Source organism: Nannospalax galili, unplaced genomic scaffold (genome assembly GCF_000622305.1).
Source record: "Nannospalax galili isolate Female #2095 unplaced genomic scaffold, S.galili_v1.0 scaffold137, whole genome shotgun sequence".
NCBI lineage: Eukaryota > Metazoa > Chordata > Mammalia > Rodentia > Spalacidae > Nannospalax > Nannospalax galili.
In genome coordinates, this window is record NW_008340203.1 from 2,623,747 (window position 1) to 2,644,352 (window position 20,606).

At 46.0% G+C, this 20,606-nt stretch overlaps 3 protein-coding genes across 13 annotated transcripts; 2 read left to right on the forward strand and 1 right to left on the reverse strand.

Moving 5' to 3' along the window:
- Positions 1–490: 490 nt before the first annotated feature.
- Ptges3l (prostaglandin E synthase 3 like) lies at positions 491–11,118 on the reverse strand. Of its 8 annotated transcripts, none has more exons than XR_001872484.2 (8): positions 10,551–10,775; positions 10,089–10,202; positions 9,937–10,003; positions 9,742–9,840; positions 6,340–6,429; positions 2,705–2,716; positions 637–835; positions 491–600 (listed from the first exon to the last, which is right to left on the reverse strand). XR_001872484.2 is itself a non-coding variant. In XM_017798721.2 (8 exons), the coding sequence occupies exons 3-8, from the start codon at positions 10,154–10,156 to the stop codon at positions 849–851; spliced, it is 414 nt and encodes a 137-aa protein (XP_017654210.1). In that variant the 5' UTR covers positions 10,157–10,202; positions 10,430–10,493; positions 10,862–11,118; the 3' UTR covers positions 491–848. The 8 variants fall into 8 exon arrangements, 7 of the variants coding, with proteins under 7 accessions (XP_017654210.1, XP_017654209.1, XP_029420461.1 ...); XM_017798721.2 differs by lacking the exon at positions 10,551–10,775 and adding exons at positions 10,430–10,493; positions 10,862–11,118 and having other exon boundaries at positions 491–884; positions 2,663–2,716; XM_017798720.2 differs by lacking the exon at positions 10,551–10,775 and adding exons at positions 10,420–10,493; positions 10,862–11,118 and having other exon boundaries at positions 491–884; positions 2,663–2,716.
- Positions 5,285–6,042, forward strand: LOC108490966 (60S ribosomal protein L35a-like). Its single transcript, XM_017798723.2, has 2 exons — positions 5,285–5,378; positions 5,790–6,042. Exons 1-2 carry the CDS (start codon positions 5,285–5,287, stop codon positions 6,026–6,028), a joined length of 333 nt encoding a protein of 110 aa, XP_017654212.1. The 3' UTR covers positions 6,029–6,042.
- Positions 11,119–11,154: 36 nt separating the features above from the next.
- Positions 11,155–20,275, forward strand: Rundc1 (RUN domain containing 1). Of its 4 annotated transcripts, none has more exons than XM_029564598.1 (6): positions 11,155–11,692; positions 14,806–14,811; positions 15,539–15,697; positions 16,909–17,107; positions 17,514–17,633; positions 19,216–20,275. In XM_029564598.1, the coding sequence occupies exons 1-6, from the start codon at positions 11,207–11,209 to the stop codon at positions 20,085–20,087; spliced, it is 1,842 nt and encodes a 613-aa protein (XP_029420458.1). In that variant the 5' UTR covers positions 11,155–11,206; the 3' UTR covers positions 20,088–20,275. The 4 variants fall into 4 exon arrangements, with proteins under 4 accessions (XP_029420458.1, XP_017654204.1, XP_029420459.1 ...); XM_017798715.2 differs by having other exon boundaries at positions 11,156–11,692; positions 19,219–20,275; XM_029564599.1 differs by lacking the exon at positions 14,806–14,811 and having other exon boundaries at positions 11,156–11,692.
- The last annotated feature ends 331 nt before the right edge of the window (positions 20,276–20,606 follow it).

Consider the following 20,606-nt stretch of genomic DNA (forward strand, 5'->3'; position numbering starts at 1 on the left):
CACATGTGCCGGTGCCCTCTGAAGTCAGAAGATGTTGGAACTGGAGTTACAGACAGTTGTAAGCTGCTATGTGAGTGCTGGGAACTGAACCAAGGTCCTCTGCAAGAGCAGACAATGATCTTAACTGCTGAGCCATCTCTCCAGCCCCAAAGTCAGTCTTCTGTACACATCATTAGGGATTCAAAAACTGTTTGTGGAAGCAGTTATCAAATGGAAGAGTAACTGGTATGAGCATTAGAGCAACAATTAGTTTTGAAAATATAGAGATGTCTGGTGCATGCAGAAAGCCAGGGAGGTCAGGAAGCAAAAGGAATAACAGGGATCTGGGTGAGAGGGAGTCGTTTGGCTTGAATACAACTCTGTCCAGATATCTTCCCACCTCAAAGAGTGCCAGAATCTCTAAACTCCAACCCATTACCTCGAGAGGAGCTTTGGAGAGAGAACAGTCTTGCCACCAAAAGGAAAAAGTACATGAAGAAAAGACACGGAGAACCATTCCTAGAGCTTTATTGTAATTCGAATCTTCCTTCTTTGGCTTTTGCTTTGCCACATGTACACCAAGTCCAAATAACCAAGCATCCTGAGCACGGATTCTAAGTCAGTCGGGAAGTCAAAAGTCCCACCAGTCTGCTCCTCCCCTTTCCTACTTTCTGATGCAGGACCATGCTCAAGTGCCCAGGAGGAATACATAAATCATGACAGGGGACCCTTAAGAAGGAGCTTCTAGAGAAGTCCAGAGATCTCTGTAGATCTTGCTGCACAAGAAAAGAGCTGACAAAGGCTCCGTCATGGCTTTTCAGTAGAACAGAAGGTAGCCACATCCTCTTCTCCAACTCTGTCACCGAAAGTTAATTAATTGTTGCATCTGCACTGTCAGAATCATCCTGAGGGAAAAAAGAAGGCAGGTGCCTGAAGTTTCTGTAGTGACCTGTGTTCACAGTTGCTGCTCACTCCTACTCTCCTAATTTCCTAAACCATCTTAAGCATCATAAGAGCATCTTTTTTTTTTAAAAAAAAAAAAAAAAAAAAAAAAAAGCATCTTGCTGGGCGTGGTGGCGCACACCTTTAATCCCAGCACTTGGAAGGCAGAGGCAGGTGGATCTTTGTGAGTTCGAGGCCAGCCTGGTCTACATAGTGAGTTCCAGGGCAGCTGGGGCTACAAGGAGACCCTGTCTCAAAAAAGACAAAAAAAAAAAAGCATCTAAAGAAGCTAAGACCAAAGGCTTTAACTTTGGGTAATAAAGTAAACCACTGCAGAAGCAGGTGGATCTCTAGGAGATCAAGGCAAGCCTGGTCTACTAGTGAGTGCCAGACCAGCTGGGGCTATAGGGATACCCTGTCTCAAAACAAGCAAACAAACAAATAAATAAAACCACTGGTACTCAATGCATTACTCTATTGTACATCACTTAGTTTCAGAATGTCAAGTAATGCTACTGCTCCTTAAAGCTGTAAATATTCAACAAGAAAAAAAAAATTGGGCCTGGCATGGTGGCACACCTGTAATTCCAACACTTGAGAGGCAGAGGCAGGCAGATCACTGTAAGTTCTGGCAGCCTGGTCCACATAGCAAATTCCAGGCGAGCCAGGACTATATAATGAGACCTGTCATAAAACAAAAACAAAACAAAACAAAAAAACAGGGCTGGAGAGATGGCTCTGTGGTTAAGGGCACTGATTGCTTGCGCAGAGGATCGGGGTTGGAATCCCAGCACCCACAAGGAATAACAACTGTTCGTAACTCCAGTTCCAGGGGATCTGATACCTTTTTCTGACCTCCACAGACATTGCCCAACACGGGTATACTTACGCAGGCAATACACTCATATACGTAAAATAAAAATAATAAATAAATTTTAAAAAAACAAACAAAAAAAATCAACAGAGCCAGGTTTGCTCTAGAATGGGGGAGTTGGAAGGGAAAAGGGTCTTGCTAAGCCTTAAAGGACATTCAAACTCAAATCAGGCCAACAAAAAGAGAAGCACTGTGTGCTAAGGAATGGAATACAAGCTTTCTACTAGTATATTTACATTTTGTGATGGTTTTGTTTTGTTCTATTCTTTTTTGCAGGAACCAGAGAGATGGCTCAGCAGGTAAGAGTGAGGGACTAAGAGTCAGATAGCTCCATGGTAAGCAGACAGACAGGGAAAGAGGCTCCAGGTAAATTAAATTAATGAACTTTTCAGTTAAACATTTAAGATGGCCAATTTCCTGATTCTTCTCTTTCACCAAGACAAAGACTTGGTGTGCTTTTCCTGCCAGAGGAAAGTTTTTACTGCCTTTTTATTCTTTAAATTGGTAGAGAAAGAGAATCTGTTCCTACAACCCTAGATAACCTCACTCTGACAGCATCAAGGGCCTTTACTGCTCTTCCAGAGGACTAGAGTTCATTTTCCAGCACCCACAATGGGGAGCTCACAATACCCTGCAACTCTAGGTCCAAGGGATTGGACATCCTCTTCTGGCCTCCACTGGCATCAGTACTCCCATGCACAGCCACACATATATACACATAATAAAAGAAATGCTATTCCTTTTGGGGAGGAGTAGACCTCATGCATGGTGAGCCAGTACTTGTCTCTTGAGCTATACCTCCAGCTCTACTATGTTATTTTGAAATACTAAAACAAACTGAAAGGTCTAGGAGAAGGCATTACTTACATCCAGATCATCCATGGCAGGGGGAGGTCTCTTGGTACTGACCTTGTTCAAAAGCTAATGGGAAGAGAAAGTAGTCACATGGGAAAAAGAAGGTGACAGAAAACAAATCTGCTTATTAGGAGAACACAGAATTGTCCCAGACAGACCCAGCCAAGCAACTCTTCCCATCTTCAAACCCCTAACACATCACTGGAATTAATTGGAGAAAAAAAAGTACATTGATTGCCTTCTTAAAAGTTCATTTAGAGGGGCGGGGGGAGTTCATTTAAAGCCGGGTGCGGTAGCACACGCCTTTAATCCCAGCACCAAGGAGACAGAGGCAGGCAGATCTCTGTGAGTTCGAGGCTAGCCTGGTCTCCATAGTGAATCCAGGACAGCTGGGGCTACAGGGAGACCCTGTCTCAAAAAGACCAAAAAAAAAAAAAAAGTTCATTTAAGGGGCTGGAGTGATGGCTCAGCGGTTAAGAACACTGACTGTTCTTACAATAAGACCCAGCACCCACATGGCAGCTAACAACTGTCCATAACTCCAGTTCCAGAGATCCAACGGCCTCTTCTGTCCTCCTTGGGCATTGCATGACACAAGTGCACTTACCTACATGTAGGCAATACACGAATACACATAAAATAATAATAATTTTTTTTAAAGTTCATTTAAGGTGGGGCTTGTTAGTACATGCCTATATTAGCACTTGGCAGGTGGAAACAGGAGGATCACAAATTCAAAGCCAGCCTCAGCTAAACAGCAAGTTGGAGATTGGCCTGAATTATATGGGACCGTGGCCTTGTTTTTTTAATTTAAAAAAAAAGCTAATTTAAGCTGGGTGTGGTGTGCCATGTCACAGGCCTATAACTGCAGCACTCAAGAGGAGGCAGGAGGACCTCAAGTTCAAGACCAACCTCAACTATTTAGCAGGATCCTATCTCACAAAGGAAAAAAGTCTATATAAATATACATACAAAGCACCCTCCTTATTAATCCAAGTTGGGGGGGGCTGTTAGCCCCTTTACAATTTGAATTAAAGAGTTGCTGATTTTCTGAAACCCAATCACATATGACAGGATGCAGTTTATTGGGAACCATCAATCTGTTTTATGATACGAATTTTATACTACTTAGTATTAGATTCCCATGAAACTTTCTAGCTGAAAAGAAAAACAAATAAAAGAATTAGAGAGTGTTGGGAAGAGGTTTTTGCTAAACTTTTACAGACTGCAGGTATTACTCTGCAAACAGGTCAATAGGTGAATCTGTGTAAATTTCACTACTGGAAGATGGGTTAGTAGGTAAAGGCACCTACTGTCAAGCCTGATGGCCTGAGCTCAGTTCCTGGAACCAATGTGGGAGAGTACAGACTTGCAAAATTCCTGATCTCTACATGCATTAATGGCATTAATGGCATATGTGGACCCACATACACACAAAATAAATAAAATGTAATTTTTTAAATTTAGGGGCTGAGTCAGTCATAGCGGTGCACACTTTTAATCCCAGCATGTGGGAAGCAGAGGCAGGTGATATTGAGTCCAGTCTGGTCTACATAGTGAGTTCTAGGCCAGCTGGAGCTACAGGGTGATCCTGTCTCAAAAAGCAAAAAAAAAAAAATTTAGAGACTGAAGAGATGACACTGGCTGCTCTTGCAGAGTACCCAGGCTTGGTTCCCAGCACCCACATGGCAACTCACAACCATGTAACTCCATTTCCAGGTGATCCAATGCTACTTCTGGCCTCACAAGCACCAGGCATGTATATGCTATGCATACATACATGCAGGCAGGCAAACACTAATACACATAAAATTAATTTAAATTTCACTAATATTCATTTCTCTCATTCCTACTAAATAAAGACTGCATGAAATATTAGAGTATAAGTACCAATCAGTGAGCTGTCTAGGGAGCCTGAATATCCCTGCCTGACCTTGATAATTCCCAGAGAAATGTATACAGCCTGTTCTGGGTAGTTTAGTTGTCAACTTGACACACCTGGCTAGAGGAAAACTCAACATCCTCCATTGGACTGGCCTGTGGTCATGTCTGTGGGGCATTTTCTTGATTGTTGAGTGATATGGGAAGGCCCAGCCCACTGTGGGAGGTTGTTCAGTATTACAAGAAAGCAGGCTGGGCCAAGCTGGTGTTGCACACCTTTAATCCCAGCACTCAGGAGGCAGAGGCAGGTGGATCTTTGTGAGTTTGAGGCCAGCCTGATCTATATAAGGAGTTCCAGGCGAGTTGGAGCTACAGGAAAACCCTGTCTTAAAAAAACCAAAAAAAAAAAAAAAAAAGAAAGAGAGAGAATGAAAGAAAGAAAGCAGGGTGACTGGGGCTGGTGAGATGGCTCAGCAGTTAAGAGCACTGATTGCTCTTGTAGAAAACCCAGACCCAGGTTCAATTCCCAGCACCCACATGGCAGCTAACAACCCCCTGTAACTCCAGTTCCAGGGGAATCCAATGTTCTTTTCTGATCTCTGCAGGGCTGCACGACACAGGTGCACTTACCTACATGCAGGATATACACTCATACACATAAAATGCAAATAAAATATTAAAAAATATAAAGCTCTTTCTGCCATCTTGGTGCCAGTGGAGGCCTGCTGGGAACAGGACTTCTAAAAGGTAAATATGTCTGGAAGGCTGTGGTGCAAGGCCACTTTTGCTGGCTACAAAGGAGGTCTTTGGAACCAACAAGAGCATACAGCTCTTCTTAAAATTGAAGGTGTTTAGCCAGGTGTAGTGTCGCATGTCTTTAATCCCAGAACCTGGGAGGCAGAGGCAAGCAGATCTCTGTGAGTTCAAGGCCAGCCTGGTCTACATAGTGAGTTCCAGGTCAACTGGGGCTATAGGGAAACCCTGTCCCAAAAAGACCCCCCCCCCCTTGGGGGCTGCAGAGAGCTCAGTGGTTAAGAGCACTGACTGCTCTTGCAGAGGACCTGGGTTCGATGCCCAGCACCCACATGGCAGCTATGAACCGTCCTTAACTCCATCCGAAGCCCTCTTCTGACCTCCGTGGCAATGCACGACACGGGTGCACTCACATACATGCAGGCAATATACTCATACACATAAAAATAAAAATAATAAAATATTTAAAAAAAAAAAAGACACCCCCCCCCAAAAAAAATTGAAGGTTTTTATGCCCGAGATGAAACTGAATTCTACTTAGGCAAGAGATGCACTGACATGTATAAAGCAAAAAACAACACAGTGACTCCTAGTGACAAACCAAACAAAACCAGAGTAACCTGGGGAAAGGTAACCCAGGCCCATAGAAACAGTGGCATGGTTCGTGCCAAATTCCGAAGCAATCTTCCTGCAAAGGCCATTGGACACAGAATCCGAGTGATGCTGTACCCCTCACGGATTTAAACTAATGGAACATAAATAAAGAAAAGTGGATTTGTGGAAAAATAAATAAATAAAATAAATAAATAAAGCAGGTGGAGGAAGCCTGTAAGCAGCATTCCTCCAGCCTGTGCTTCAGCTCCTGACTCCAGGTTCCTGCCTTAAGTTCCTACCTTGGACTCCCTCAGTGATGACCTGGGAGATGTGAGCCAAATAAACCCTTTCCTCCCCATGTTGGTATTGGTCAGAGTGTTTTGTCACAACAATTAAAAGGAAACTAGAACACAGATAGACACCAAATGATTACAATGGGTAGCAGGCATTGTATCTTGTACCTCTGCATAATGTTCCACCTGAGCCAACTCCACCTCTTCATCTCCTTCCCAGTCTCTCCAGTTATCAAAGTCCACCGACAGCCACACAGGCTGCAAGAGGAAGCAGAGAGAATTACTGGTGCAAGAGTGCAAGGAAAGTGGGGGCATGTGTATAGGAACATGCCTGGGGGAAAAGGGTTAATGTGGTCTAGTCCTCCCAATAGCATCCCTTTGGGCCAACCTGCTCCCCAAGCTGCTATGCTATCACTGGCATCCCCAAATATTTATCAGGAACATATCAGGTGCCAAACACAATGCCCAGAATAACAGTGTCTGGAAAAAACACAAGTATTGCTCTCCAAGGGTGGTCTGACTGAGGAGACAGCATAAAGCATCATAGGATTCAACCAAGCAAGACAGACCACCTGCATTCCCTAGAGTCAGAAGCAACCCTTCGAGAACCATGTTCCAAAGTTCCCACACTTAAAGCCAGGTGTGGTGTGGCTGGCTTATAATTCCAGAACTTGTGAAGTGAGGGCAAGAGAACCGGAGTTCAAGTTCACCCTCAGCTATATAGCAGGATATAAAGGCCAGCCTGGGTTACATGAAACCCTGTCTCAAAAGAAAATAAAACAGGGCTGGAGAGATGGCTCAGCAGTTAAGAACACTGATTGTTCTTGCAGAAGACCTGGGTTCGAATCCCAGCACCCACATGGTAGCTGTCTGTTACTCCAGTTCTAGGGGATCCGACAGCCTCTTCTGCCCCCTTCGGGGAATACACAACATGGGTGCATTTACCTACATGCTGACAATACATGCATACACATAAAATAGTAAATAATTTTTTAAAAGAATTGTTTTTAAAAAAGAAAGCAAAACAATTTTTAATCCTCACATTTATACATATTATACATATTAATTTAACAGATTGTTTTGGGTTTTAATACATTTATGGAATGCCTATTGGGAGCCAAACAGACACAGAATATATTTTTATATATTTGGTCATTTTTATATATTTGGCCATTTTTGGTCAGCTCATTTGGAAAGAAAGTGGGAAAGAGAGATGTAAACTAAACAAATCATTGTACTAGTGTGGAAAGTATGGTGATAGAGTACTGGGGAGGGCCAGTGAGATGGCTCAGCAGGGAAAGACACCTGCCGCCAAACCTGAAAACCTGAGTTCAACCCTGGAGATCCACAAGGTGGGAGAGAACCAACAAGTTGTCTTCTGACCCCCACTTGCATACCATGACACAATCACACAGATATACACATAAAAATCTAATTTTATTTGGGTGGTGGCACAACACCTTTAATCCCAGCACTTGGGAGGCAGAAGCAGGAGGATCTTTGTGAGTTCAAGGCCAGCCTGGTCTACATAGTGAGTTCCAGGACAGCTGGGGCTACAAGAAGACCCTGTCTCAAAAAGACAAAAAAAAAAAGTAAATTATTATAACTGATGAAATAAATGTAGACTTGGGGCTACAGAGATAGCTCAGCAGTTAAGAGCACGGACTGTTCCTGCAGAGAACCTGGGTTTGGTTCCTAGCATCCACATGATGGCTAACATCTATCCTTAACTCCAGCTCTAGGGGATCCAATCCTTCAAGGGCACCAGGTACACATGTGGTGCACTTACATATATGCAGGCAAAGCACTCATAAACATAAAATAAAAAATAAAATGTGTTAAAATAATTTTTAATGTAGACTTATACAGGGGAAATCATGGGAACCTAGGAAGGAGTTAGGGGATCTGGGCTTCCAGGAATGACAGCATCATAAAGGATGTACAGGGGCTAGGTGGGTGAAGACAAAGGTGGTGGTGGTTCTTTGGAAAAAACATATAGATTGAGCACAGGCACAGTGGTGAGAAATAGCCTGTTTTGTGCAAAAAGGTGAAAACTGGTATGTAGTTGAGGCAGAGGGGATGGAATGGGATATATGCTATGCTACAAGGCCTGGACTTCAATCAAAGGGGGCACAATTCACAATTCAAATGCTTAAAGATAATCAAGGAGGAAAACACATACACACATACACACAAACACACACACACACACAGCAGAGAGAGAGAGAGAGAGACAGACAGACACAGAGACAGAGAGAGAGAAACAGAGACCAAGAAAACAAGAGAGCAGGGTGATAATGGAAACAGAGAGAATGCCAAGCCTGATATCCTAAGTCAATCCCACATGGGGGAGGGTGAGAACCAACCCCACAGGTTGTCCTCTGACCTCCACACCCCTGCTGTGGCACACACATGCCCCTTTCCAATAAATAAATAAAATATAAGAAAATACGGGGGTCAGAGAGATGAGTCAGAGGTTAAGAGTGCTTCCTGCTCTCCAGAGGACTTGAGCTCAGTTCCCAGCACCCACAAGGTAGCTTGCAACTGCCTGTAACTCTTCTGGCCTCCATGGGCACCCCACACACAGGATACATTTACACAAACACACACATATATAAATGAAAATAAAATCTCAATTTTTAAAAAAATATTTCATTTATTATTTTTATTTTATGTGTATACATGTATTGGCCTGCATGTAGGTAAGTACACCCGTGTCATGCAATGCCAGCGGAGGTCAGAAGAGGCTGTCGGATTCCCTGGCGTTACGGACAGCTGTTAGCTGCCATGTGGGTGCTAGCATTAGAACCCAGGTCTTCTGCAAGAACAGTGTTCTTAACCGCTGAGCCATCTCTCCAGCCCCACAATTTTTTTTTTAAAAGAGTATTTGAGGGGCTGGGGAGATGGCTCACTGGCTGCTTTTGCAGAGAACCTGGGTCCCAGCACCCACATGGTTGCTAACAATTGTTCATAACTCCGCTTCCAGGGCATCTGATGCCCTCTTCTGATCACAGTGGTCTTTGACCAACAGGAGTGCACTTACATATATGCAAGGACTACACTCAAACACATAAAATAAAAATAATAAAATAAATTTTTTTTGGTCTTTTTGAGACAGGGTCTCCCTGTAGCCCCAGCTAGCCTGGAACTCACTATGTAGAACATGCTGGCCTTGAACTCACAGAGATCTGCCTGCCTCTGCCTCCCAAGTGCTGGGATTAAAGGAATGTGACACCACACCTGACCTAATAAAATAATTTTTTAAAAAAGAGTATTTGGAGCCAGGCGTGGTGGTGCATGCCTTTAATCCCAGCACTTGGGAGGCAGAGGCAGTTGGATCTCTGTTGGTTCGAGGCCAGCCTGATCTACATAGCAAGTTCCAGGCCAGCTGGGGCTACAGGGAGACCCTGTCTCAAAAAGACTGAAAAAAAAAATTGTATTTGGAGGTAAAATACACAGGCTCCTTGAGTCACTGAATATTGTCTGGAAAGGAGGCACAGGCAATTCCAGCTGCAACTCAAGCACCTGGTTTCCCACCTAGAGAAAACAGACCACTCCTCACACACTCACCTTAATATCCTCCTTGGTGAGCCTGGGCCAAGCCACCTTCTCCTTCCACTTCCTCACAAAGCAAGTAATGGAGCGGCCTGAACGTTTATCCTGGGAGTCCTATCGGTTAGAAAGCCTCATTCTTAGGGTCTGAGTTTTTAAGTAAATGTCATTTTCTTTGGGCATCCACAACTTACTAGCCTACCCCATCCTCACCTTGGAGTTCACCTTCGCATAGAATTCAATCTCGTTGTACAACTCCACTCCATCACCATTCCTACAGCTGAGGAGACAACAAAGCTGAGATGCAGGAAGAGTGTCCCGCACAAGCCTGGGAAGCCAGGCCTTCCCCGAGACAGCATCTTTACCTGAACACAATCCGCTCATCTTCAATGAGCACATGGACATCGGTGCTGTCCTCAACACAAAACTCCATGTGAACATACTTGGGCCTGTCGTACCACAGGGTCCGGGCATGCTGCCTGAAGACGGTAGAAGTGGGGGCTTCGTAGGGGTGGGCAAGACTGAAGGTAGTCAGTCGGGTAGAGGAGAAGTAGGGGGCAATATAGGCGCAGGTGGAGCCCCAGAACCAAGTGGGGTGGAGTGGCAGTACTGGGTGGAAATGGTGAGGTGTGAACCTGGGAAGACTAGGGAGGTGGAGTTCGGGGATACATTCAGGTCACATCATGCCTTACCCACCGTCACAGACCTGAGGTCCAGAGCTCCCAATGAACTGGTCGGAACCTGCAGCTCCTAGACGTGGGGCAGGAAATCTGCAGGGAAAAGGGCGAGGGAGTGGGGTCAGTTCTGCGGCGGCTAGAAACACTCACCGTTCCATGGCGGCTCCAGCTGCCCAGTGGCCTTTGGAGTCCCAGGCAGAGGCCTCTATCTTTAGCTCTTAGGGACGCCTTAGCAGCTGCCTCTCCTTACATGGTCTGGGGGAATGGTTGCAAGGAAGGGGGGCGTGGCTCGACTGCCTAGAGCGCTGCACTCGGGAGGACGAGCTCACCCCAACCCTGCACCTTGGGGGATATCCAGAACCTAATGGATTAGGAATGGAACACCCACCACCCGCTGCGACCAGGGCAAGAGCTACCTGGACCCTATGCACAGGGAATGACCTGTCTTCTGCCACGTTCACCTGTATCTCCAACGTACAATCCAAAATAATGCGCTCAAAAACGTAAAGCTGCCGGGCGTGGTGGTGCACGTCTTTAATCCCTGCACTCGGAAGGCAGAGGCAGGGGGATCTCTGTGAGTTCAAGGCCAGCCTGGTCTACATAGTGGGTTCCAGGACAGCTGGGGCTACGGGGAGACCCTGTCTCAAAAAGACAAAAGCTACTGGAAGGAATAGTCTCTGAGACACCCCGCCCTCCAGGCGCACGAACGCGCAGGCCCCACCCACCATCCTCCCGGCTTCCCTGCCAGCGCTGGTTGCCATGGTAGCCAGGGGGCGCGGCTGAAGTGCGACGGCGTTTCCGGGAAGATGGCGGCTGTGGAAGCGGTTCCCGAGCCGGTAGCTGAGGTGACGCCGGTGGGGCCGAAGACGAAGGACGAGGAGGAGGATGAGGAGTCGCTGCCGCCCTGCGAGGCCGTCCGGTGGGCCCCCGTGGGGGCGGTGGCCGAAGCGGGACCCGGGGTGGCGGCGTTCTCGGAGGAGGCGGCCGGCGAGGAGCCTGGGGCGGCCTCGGGCTCCCCTCCCGACGCGGCCGGCACGCTGCGGCGACTGCAGGCCGAGCGGCGGCAGCTGGACTCTGCGTTGCTCGCGCTGTCCTCGCACTTCGCGCAGGTGCAGTTCCGCTTGCGCCAGGTGGTGCGCGGAGCACCGGCCGAGCAGCAGCGCCTCCTGCGCGAGCTCGAGGACTTCGCCTTCCGCGGCTGCCCTCACGTCCTGGGCTACCAGGGGCCAGACGACGTCTCCGGCGACGACAGGCTGCCGGGGGACCGGCCGTGGGTGCGGGGTGAGCACCAGGTGAGGGCTGGGCGCGGATGGGGAGGACGAGGGAGGACCGAGGGAGTGGGTGGGCGGCGACGTTGACGCGTACGGAGGTAAAAAAGATGGGAGCGACCCAACTGAATGTGCTATGAGTGCGTGGATGCAAGGTGCAGAGACTGGAGACAGATGTGGAGGGCCTGGCGACGGACAGAGAAGCCGGGACACGGAAGTGTGCGAGGTGTGTCAAATGTGGAGAGACACATGTGAGTAGTTGAGCAGAACTGTCACCAGAGTGTGGAGAAGGAAGCAGGGTAATGGAGCAGCCTATCTTGCCCACGCCTTAAGGCACTTATCCTGAGCAGTGCGTGCGTGCGTGTGTGTGTGTGTGTGTTGCACACCCTGTAGCATTATCCAGCTCGAGCAGTTTTGCTGGCTGTGGAGACTGGGAGACGTAGCAAGTGAAAGGAAAGTGAGTTGGAATCCATGGACATTTAGTTCAACCCCCATGCTTTTCTGTAATCTTCTACTGTCTTATCTCCTGAGAGCTTTGGTGAGTAAGCACCATCTCTTGGTAATGGAAAAAACAACTCCTGATTATAAGAGAAAGTTTCCTAACATTGATGTCTTCAAACTGTTTTTCCAACTCTGCCTAATAACCGATTTCTCTGACATCCTCTGACAAAATGGACTCAGGACACCTGCACCCCAGAAGCAGTGAAATTATGTGTTCCACAAGGGAAAGAGTCCTTACACACTTGCATCTTCAGAAGTTGGAGGTGCTGAGACATGCTGCCTTTTCTTCCTATTCCAAAAGTTACAGCCTGCATACGACTTTCTTCCCACACACATTGGCTTTAGCCAAGAAAACTTAGCAGTAGTAGATATTGATTTACCTTCATCTGAACTGTTTCCAGTTCCCTTTATTTACTGTTCCATCCCCGTAGCTCCTTATGCAAAGAACAACCACCTTAAAGAGCCAGACTTGAAATCTAGGAAAGAGAATTACTTACGTCCAGGCTCTCCAGGATGAATGACACCAAAGGTTCTGTGTGGCTGTGGTTCCTCTTTTCATTGTTTGCTGTCACTTTGAGAAACTTTGCAATGTAATGCTTTTTAAAAAATCTTGTTCAGGGGCTGGAGAGATGGCTCAGCAGTTAAGAGCACTGACTGCTCTTGCAGAGGACCTGGGTTCGATTCCCAGCACCCACATGGCGGCTATGAACCATCCTTAACTCCAGTTCCAGGGGAATCCGAGGCCCTCTTCTAACCTCCGTGGCATTGCATGGCACGGGTGCACTCACATACATGCAGGCAATATACTCATACACATAAAATAAAACTAATAACCATAAAATATTTTTTTTAAAAAGTCTTAGCCAGGCGTGGTGGCACACGCTTTTAATCCCAGTGCTCGGGAGGCAGAGGCAGGCGGAGCTCTGTGAGTTCAAGGCCAGCCTGTCTACATAGTGAGTTCTAGGACACCTGGTACAGGTAGACCCTGTCTCAAAAAGACCAAAAAAAAATCTTGTTCAGTCTACTTAATAAGCAGCTGTATGCTTAAATGAATACATTGATATTTGAACAGGTAATACCTAAGTGGAGGGCGTCTTTGAACCGCATGACTTCTCACCTTTTTGGAGGAGGGAGGCAGTCTTGGAGGTGGAATTTAGGGTCTTGCACATTATAGGCAAATCCTCTGTCACTGAGCTATGTTCTCAGCCTTCAAATTTATTAATTTTTTTAGACAAATTCTCTAGCCCAGGCTTCCCTTGAACTTGCTGTTGGATAACCTTGAACTTCTTTTGAAAAAAATTTACTGTGTGTATGTCTGTCTATCTATGGGGGGCAGTGCATGTACATGACACAGCCTTTGGTATTGGAGGTCAGAGGACAACTTGTAGAAGTTAATTCTCTCCTTCCACTATGTAGGTTCCAAAGCTCAAACTCAGGTCGTCAGGCTTTGTGGCCCTAACCTTTGATTTCTGATCCTCCTGCCTCTACTCTCTGAGGACTGTGATTACAGGAGTCTGAACCCACTGCCTAGTTGTATGCTAGGCAAGCACTCTACCAATTTAATATCCCCAGCCCCTCTGCATTTGTTTTTTGAGACAGGGTCTCCTTGTAGCCCCAGTTGGCCTGGAACCTCACTATGGAGACCAGGCTGGCTTCAAACTCACAGAGATCCCCCTGCCTCTGCCCTCCCGAGTCCTGGGATTAAAGATGTACACCACTACGCCGGCCCCTCTAAATTATTTTAAACCAATATTTTATCTCAATTTGTATTGGAAATTAAATCTTTTGTTTCCTGCCTCCCCCAGAGCTCATTGTTCTCTCTGTTAAATTTGTTTGCTCACACTCCAGCAAGTATGATGAAACCACCACCACCAGTGACAGACTTTGCAGATGGAGTCATGGAAACAAAGGATTTACAGCTGGTTTCTTTCTTCCTTGGCTTCATAAAGGGATATAACAAAGATGAACAATTTCTTCAGTTCTTTCTCCTTGGGCTGGTTAGATAAGTTCCTCCAGTCAGAGTTCCTTATTTGAAATTTGTCACCTAATTTAGTCCAGTAACATAGAAAATGAACTGAGAGCCAAGTGTGGTGGCACACACCTGTAGTCCCAGCACTCAGGAGATAGAGGCAGGGGAATCTCTTGAGTTCCAGGCCAGCCTGGTCTACATAGCAAGTTCAAGGCCAGTCTGGGCTATATAGTGAGACCCTGATTCAAAAAAACAACAAAAATATGTACTGAGAGTTCACCCAGTGCCAGGCACAGTTCCAGGTATTGGGGTTTAAGGTCAAAGCCCTTTCCCTTTAGCAGTTCATAGATTAGCAGAAACCAATCCTAAACAAATCCTATAATGAAACATGAGCTAGAGTATACATGTATACAAAATACAAAAGAGGAGATTACTTGTTCTGCCTGGAGAAAAATCAGGGAAACCTTGGAGAGACCTAGGCCTTTACTAGGTTGGGAAAGAGTGGGGTCTAAAGTAAAAGCAGTAACACTTGAAAGATTGGAAGAGTACCCTAAGACTTACTTTCAGATTCAGCAAAGCTAAAGAAAGGGGGCTACTTTTCAAGAATCTGAACAAAAAGTTAATTTGTTGTTTTTCATTTGTTCTCTCCCATACCTTACTTGTGGAGGGCCTGGTAAGTACCACTTTAAGGTTAAATGTAATGCTATATAGACTTCTGGTTTAAAATGCAGCCTTATACTTACAGTGATTAGTTATTTTACTCCTTTGTGTTTGTTGTTTATTTTTTGAGACGGGATCTTCTTGTAGCCCAGCTGACCTGGAACTCACTGTAGACCAGGCTGAGCTCCATCTACTTCTGCCTCTGCTGGGACTAAAGGCCTCCATGCCTGGCTAGCCTGTTTGCTTTTTGAGTCAGGGTCTCACATAAGCCAGGCTGGCCTCAAGCTGGTTATGTAGCTAATGCTGGACTTCTGATCTTTGTATCTCCACAAGCTACCATGCCTGGCTACCATTCCTAGGGTTTTTTGCAAAATTTGGTTACACAGAGTATTGAGGAGTTATACTGTGGTGACTGACTGTGGATGATGACATGTTTCATTCCTGGAAACCATCTTAGCGAAGTTTCCTTTATCCTAAATGTAACTTTGAAAAACAAAAAGGCCTTGTTGTATTTGGATCCTGTTTCTGATGAAGGATAGATCAGTTCTTAAAGAAAACACACATGTAATAAATTGCCCTGGATGAAGTTATTCTTACTGCTTAACCTAGTTTGTAAAGTGTTTCAGGGGATTGTTTGGAAGTACTTTATAATTTCCTAGTCACCACTGGCCTGAGAGTCTTAGAGTGTCCTTGTTTTCTCTTTTCTGTGAAGTAGACCTAAGTCCTTTTTCTCATCATAGAGTGAGCAGGAAAAACAAGAGCGTCTGGAAACCCAGAGGGAGAGGCAAAAGGACCTGATCCTACAGCTCAAGACCCAGCTAGATGATCTGGAAACATTTGCCTATCAGGAGGGCAGTTATGACTCTCTACCACAGTCTGTGGTCTTGGAAAGACAGCGGGTAAGCAGACCTCAGAGGCACCTCTACCATTTTGCAAGGTTAACTCACCCCTGCTGGTGGTGTTCCAGCATAGCCTCTCCCCAGTTCCCTTTTCCCATGGCCTTACTGAGAATCCCTGGTTCAAATTAAAAGGAACTTTTTTTTGTTTGAGACAGGGTCTCTCTGTAGCCCCAGCAGACCTGGAACTCACTATGTAGACCAGGCTGGCCTTGAACTCAGGCATCCACCTGCCTCTACCTTCTGAGTGCTGGGATTAAAGGCATGTGCCACCATGCCTGGCTAAAGGGAACTTTTAACTGTTTACTGAACTAGTCTCTATTTCTTGCTCTCTTCCCTTTTATTTTCCTTTATTGTTTTTTCATTATTTTCTTTTTAGGCAAGGTCTCACTATATAGCCCCAGATGGCCTGAAACTTACTATATAGCTCAGGCTGCCCTCAAACACAAGATCCTGCCGCCTCCGTCTCTTGAGTTCAGGGATTACAGGTATAATCCCATGCATGGATTAGAGCTGGTCTTTATTCATACATGGAAAATGTGTTGTGCAGGTTACAAGTTGCTCCTAAGAATGTCACTAAAAAATTTTAACAATATATCTTGATGCCTGAAAGGAACCAAGGGTTCTTTTGTTTTATTTTTATATTTTGAGACAAGATTATAATGTAGTCTAGGCTGGCCTCAACCTTGCTTTGTAGTAGAGGATGACCTTGACCTCATCCTGCCTCTACTTTCCAAGTACTTGGATTACATGTGTGCACCATCCTGCCTGGTTTATGTAGTACTGAGCTTGAACCCAAGGTTCCGTGCATGCCAGGCAAGCATTCCACCAACTGAGCTACATCCTAGCTTTGGATTAAGACTTCTTGTTACTCTAAAAAGAGAAGAAGTTCTGTGTCTTCATCAATTTTTTTTTTTTTTTTTTTAATTTAAGTGTGGACGTGCCACCATGGCATGTTGAGATCAGTTCGCTCCTTCCACTTTTATGTGGGTTCCATAGATTGAATTCTGGTCACTAGGCTTTCATAGCAAGTCCTTTTACCCACTAAACCATCTTGCCAGCCTTGTCCTCATCTTGATCTGTTTTATTTTTTCATAAACTTGGGAGGTTTGTGTGGTTTTAATTTACAGCTGAGCATGGAAGCCTTATTGAGATTCTCCTAACCCTCTGCTTGAGAATTGCAAAGGGTACACTCATTACTGTGGTCTTGATAGGTGATCATTGATGAGTTAATAAAGAAACTGGACATGAATCTGAATGAGGACATCAGTTCCCTGTCCACTGAAGAGCTTCGCCAGCGTGTGGATACAGCAGTGGCTCAGATCGTCAACCCAGCCCGAGTGAAAGAACAGTTGGTTGAGCAACTGAAAACCCAGATCCGAGATCTTGAGATGTTCATCAGCTTCATCCAAGGTCATAGGAGGGATCGGGAAGAGGATGGATATACAGTGTGATAGTTATATCTATTCTGAGTACTGATACCTAAAGCCACCAATATTCAATATATTGAAGATACACAATCACCACAGTAGAATGGAAAGAACATGGTTCTAGAACCAGGTAGTTCAGCTGCTACTGCTGCCACTGCCTAGCTTCCTGTCCTTGAGCAGGTTACTAACCTCTTCAGCCTTATTCTCGTCATCGGTGATAAGTCATACTTCATTTGCTAAGCAAATATTTGTCGAGCTAACTACGAAGTACCAGTCACTATTTCGCACAATGAAATGCAATAATTTGTAAAATTCTTGACATATGGTAGGAACTGGCACTATTAAATATAAGGGGATAAATGTCTTCTCTTTGTAACCTCTGATGCTAGATGAAGTCGGAAGCCCCTTGCAGACAGGTGCTGGGCACTGTGAGTGCAAGGCCAGCCGGAAGGCAGGACATAGCTCCACCAGAACAGGCGGCAGCAGACTGCCTCCAGGAAGCAGTAAAAGTAAGTACAACTTCTAGAATCCATGAGGCTGTAAGACAGAAATCAGATTATTATAGCTGGGTGTGGCCACACACATCTACATTGACAACACTCGGGAGGTAGAGGTGGGAGGATTGAGAGTTTTAGGCCAATCTGGACTATATACGGAGACCCTATCTGAAAAAAAAAAAAAAAGGAAAAAGGAACAGTGAGATGGCTCAGCAGGTAAAGGCACCTGCCTCCAAGCCTGAGGTCCTGAGTTGGATCCATGGGACCCACATGCTGGAAAGAGAGAACTAACTCCTGCCAGTTGTTCTTTGACCTTGCCCTGGCACACATGTGCACACATACACAAGCACACACACTTCCCCCAAAAATAAATCAATGTTTAGGCTAGGCATGGTGGCGCATGCCTTTAGTCCCAGCACTTGGGAGGCACAGGCAGGCCGATCTCTCTGAGTTCAAGGCCAGCCTGGTCTACATAGTGAGTTCCAGGCCAGCTGATGCTACAGTGAGACCCTGTCTCAAAAAAACAAAACAAAACAAATAAAAATTAATGTTTTTTAAGTATTTTTTATTTTATTATTTTTATTTTTTATGTGTATGATTATATTGCCTGCATGTATGTGAGTGTACCTGTGTCATGCAGTGCTGCAGAGGTCAGAAGAGGGCTTTGGATTCCCCTGGAACTGGAGTTAAGGATGGTTCCATAGCCACCATGTGGTTGCTGTGACTCGAACCTGGGTCCTCTGCAAGAGCAGTCAGTGCTCTTAACTGCTGAGCCATCTCTCTAGCCCCCAAAAAAATCAATGTTTTAAAAACAGTGATTGCTTAGATCTTAGGAAGAAATGGGGAACAGGAAATTATAATGGTCCAGGGTGTTTTTTACCGGTATTAAAAATAGCCTAGAATGGATTGTGGCAATGGCTGCACAATTCTGAACGTAACCTAGAAGATGAAGCTAGTGATGCTTAGTGTAGCTGGAACCCCAGGTTAATCTTCAGCGCCAAAAAGGAAAAAGTTCTGAGCAAGGACCTGCATCTGCAGTCTTACTACCACTTGGGAGATTGAGGCAGAAGGATGAAGAATTTAAGGCCAACGGTGGTGCATGCCTGTAATCCCAGTAATGGGGCAGCTGAGACCTGAGGATTTTCACAGTACAAGGGTAGTCTGAGCTATATAGCAAGACTGTCCTAGAAAAACAACCTGAATTGTACAGTAGAAATGGATGAACTGCATGGTATGTGAATTATGTCTCAATACAACTAGTATTATCAGCCTAAAGGAAGCCAGCTCTGCTGCATCCTACGTGGTTCTTGTCTTCACGTGGTTCCTGTACTATGGCTTAGAAAAGACTTAATCTCGAGCCATGGTAGCACACACCTTTAGTCCCAGCACTTGGGAGGCAGAGGCAGGGGATCTATGTGAGTTCAAGGCCAGCGTGGTCTACATAGTTCCAGGCCAGCTGGGGCTACAGGGAGACCCTGTCTCAAAAAGACCAAAAAATAATAATACAAAAAGAAAAGACCTGACCTCAGGCTGTGGCTTCTTGAATTTGTCTTTGTGTCATTATGGCCTTTCTAATGAACCACTGTTTTCTAAGCAGCGAAGGCAGAAGACATGAAGAGAGTCCGGGAATCAGGGCTACAACTGATGCGGCGAGCACTGGCCGTGCTCCAGATCTTTGCTGTTAGCCAGTTTGGTTGTGCCACAGGCCAGATCCCTCAAACCTTGTGGCAGAGGGGTCAGGCTGACAGAGACTACTCCCCGCTACTGAAGAGGCTGGAGGTGTCAGTAGACAGAGTGAAACAGCTAGCCTTGAGGTACCAGCCACATGACTATGTCATCACTTCAGCCAACCTCCAGGACCTGTCATCCCTGGGAGGCAAGGACGAGCTGACCCTGGCTGTGCGAAAGGAGCTGACAGTGGCTGTGAGGGACCTGCTGGCCCATGGACTGTATGCCTCTTCTCCTGGGATGAGCCTTGTCATGGCTCCCATTGCTTGCTTGTTGCCAGCCTTCTCCTCAGCACCTGAGACCATGCACCCCTGGGAGCTCTTTGTAAAGTACTACCATGCTAAGAATGGCCGTGCATATGTGGAATCTCCAGCCCGGAAGCTCTCACAATCCTTTGCCCTGCCTGTTATGGATGGCATTGCTATGACCCCCAAACAGAGCCTCCTGACAGCCATCCACATGGTGCTGACAGAGCATGACCCTTTCAAGCGCAGCGCAGACTCAGAGCTGAAGGCACTGGTGTGCATGGCTCTGAATGAACAGCGCCTGGTGTCCTGGGTGAACCTCATCTGCAAGTCAGGGTCCCTCATTGAGCCCCACTATCAACCCTGGAGCTACATGGCCCATACAGGTTTTGAGAGTGCCCTCAACTTACTCAGCCGCCTCAGCAGCCTCAAGTTCAGCCTTCCTGTAGACCTGGCTGTGCGCCAACTCAAGAACATCAAAGATGCCTTTTGATAAGAATGCCTGACCCTAGACCAACACCATGCTCTGGAGGGATAGATGTCCAGGTCTAGAGTAAGAGCCAGGGAGTTGCAGGAAGGGTTAAGACATTTTTCTTAAACCCTTCTTAGATGCAGGTCAGCCAACTTGGGGCAAAGTCTGTTTTCCTCACAACTTAACATCTTAGAAAGATGAGCCAGAGACCCTTTCATCAAAAATAGTAAGATGGAGCCAATGAGATGGCTCAGGAGATAAAGATGTTCCTTTACCAAGCCTGACAATCTGAGTTTGATTCCCTGGACCCACATGGTGGAAGGAGAAAACTCACTCTTGCAAGTTGTCCTCTGACCACCACACATGAGCCCTGTCACGTGTACCCCATCATACACAAATAAATTCGATGTAGTTATTCAAGAATAAGTACATAGCCAAGCATGGTGGCGCACACCTTTAGTCCCAGTGCTCCAGAGGCAGAGGCAGGCAGATATCTGTGAGTTCGAGGCCAGCCTAGTCTATGAAGTGAGCTCCAGGCCA

Excerpts from the sequence above, each read along its gene's own strand:
- LOC108490966 (XM_017798723.2), top strand. The coding sequence starts at position 5,285 with ATGTCTGGAAGGCTGTGGTGCAAGGCCACTTTTGCTGGCTACAAAGGA. Across the intron at positions 5,379-5,789 it reads AGCTCTTCTTAAAATTGAAG|GTTTTTATGCCCGAGATGAA; the intron begins GTGTTTAGCCAG and ends AAAAAATTGAAG.
- Ptges3l (XM_017798717.2), bottom strand. Across the intron at positions 2,717-6,339 it reads AGGTGGAACATTATGCAGAG|CTTTTGAACAAGGTCAGTAC; the intron begins GTACAAGATACA and ends TCTTCCCATTAG. Across the intron at positions 885-2,662 it reads CTGCCATGGATGATCTGGAT|GATGATTCTGACAGTGCAGA; the intron begins GTAAGTAATGCC and ends TTTTTCCCTCAG.
- Rundc1 (XM_029564598.1), top strand. The coding sequence starts at position 11,207 with ATGGCGGCTGTGGAAGCGGTTCCCGAGCCGGTAGCTGAGGTGACGCCG. Across the intron at positions 15,698-16,908 it reads TGGTCTTGGAAAGACAGCGG|GTGATCATTGATGAGTTAAT; the intron begins GTAAGCAGACCT and ends TGGTCTTGATAG. Across the intron at positions 17,634-19,215 it reads GCCTCCAGGAAGCAGTAAAA|CAGCGAAGGCAGAAGACATG; the intron begins GTAAGTACAACT and ends CTGTTTTCTAAG.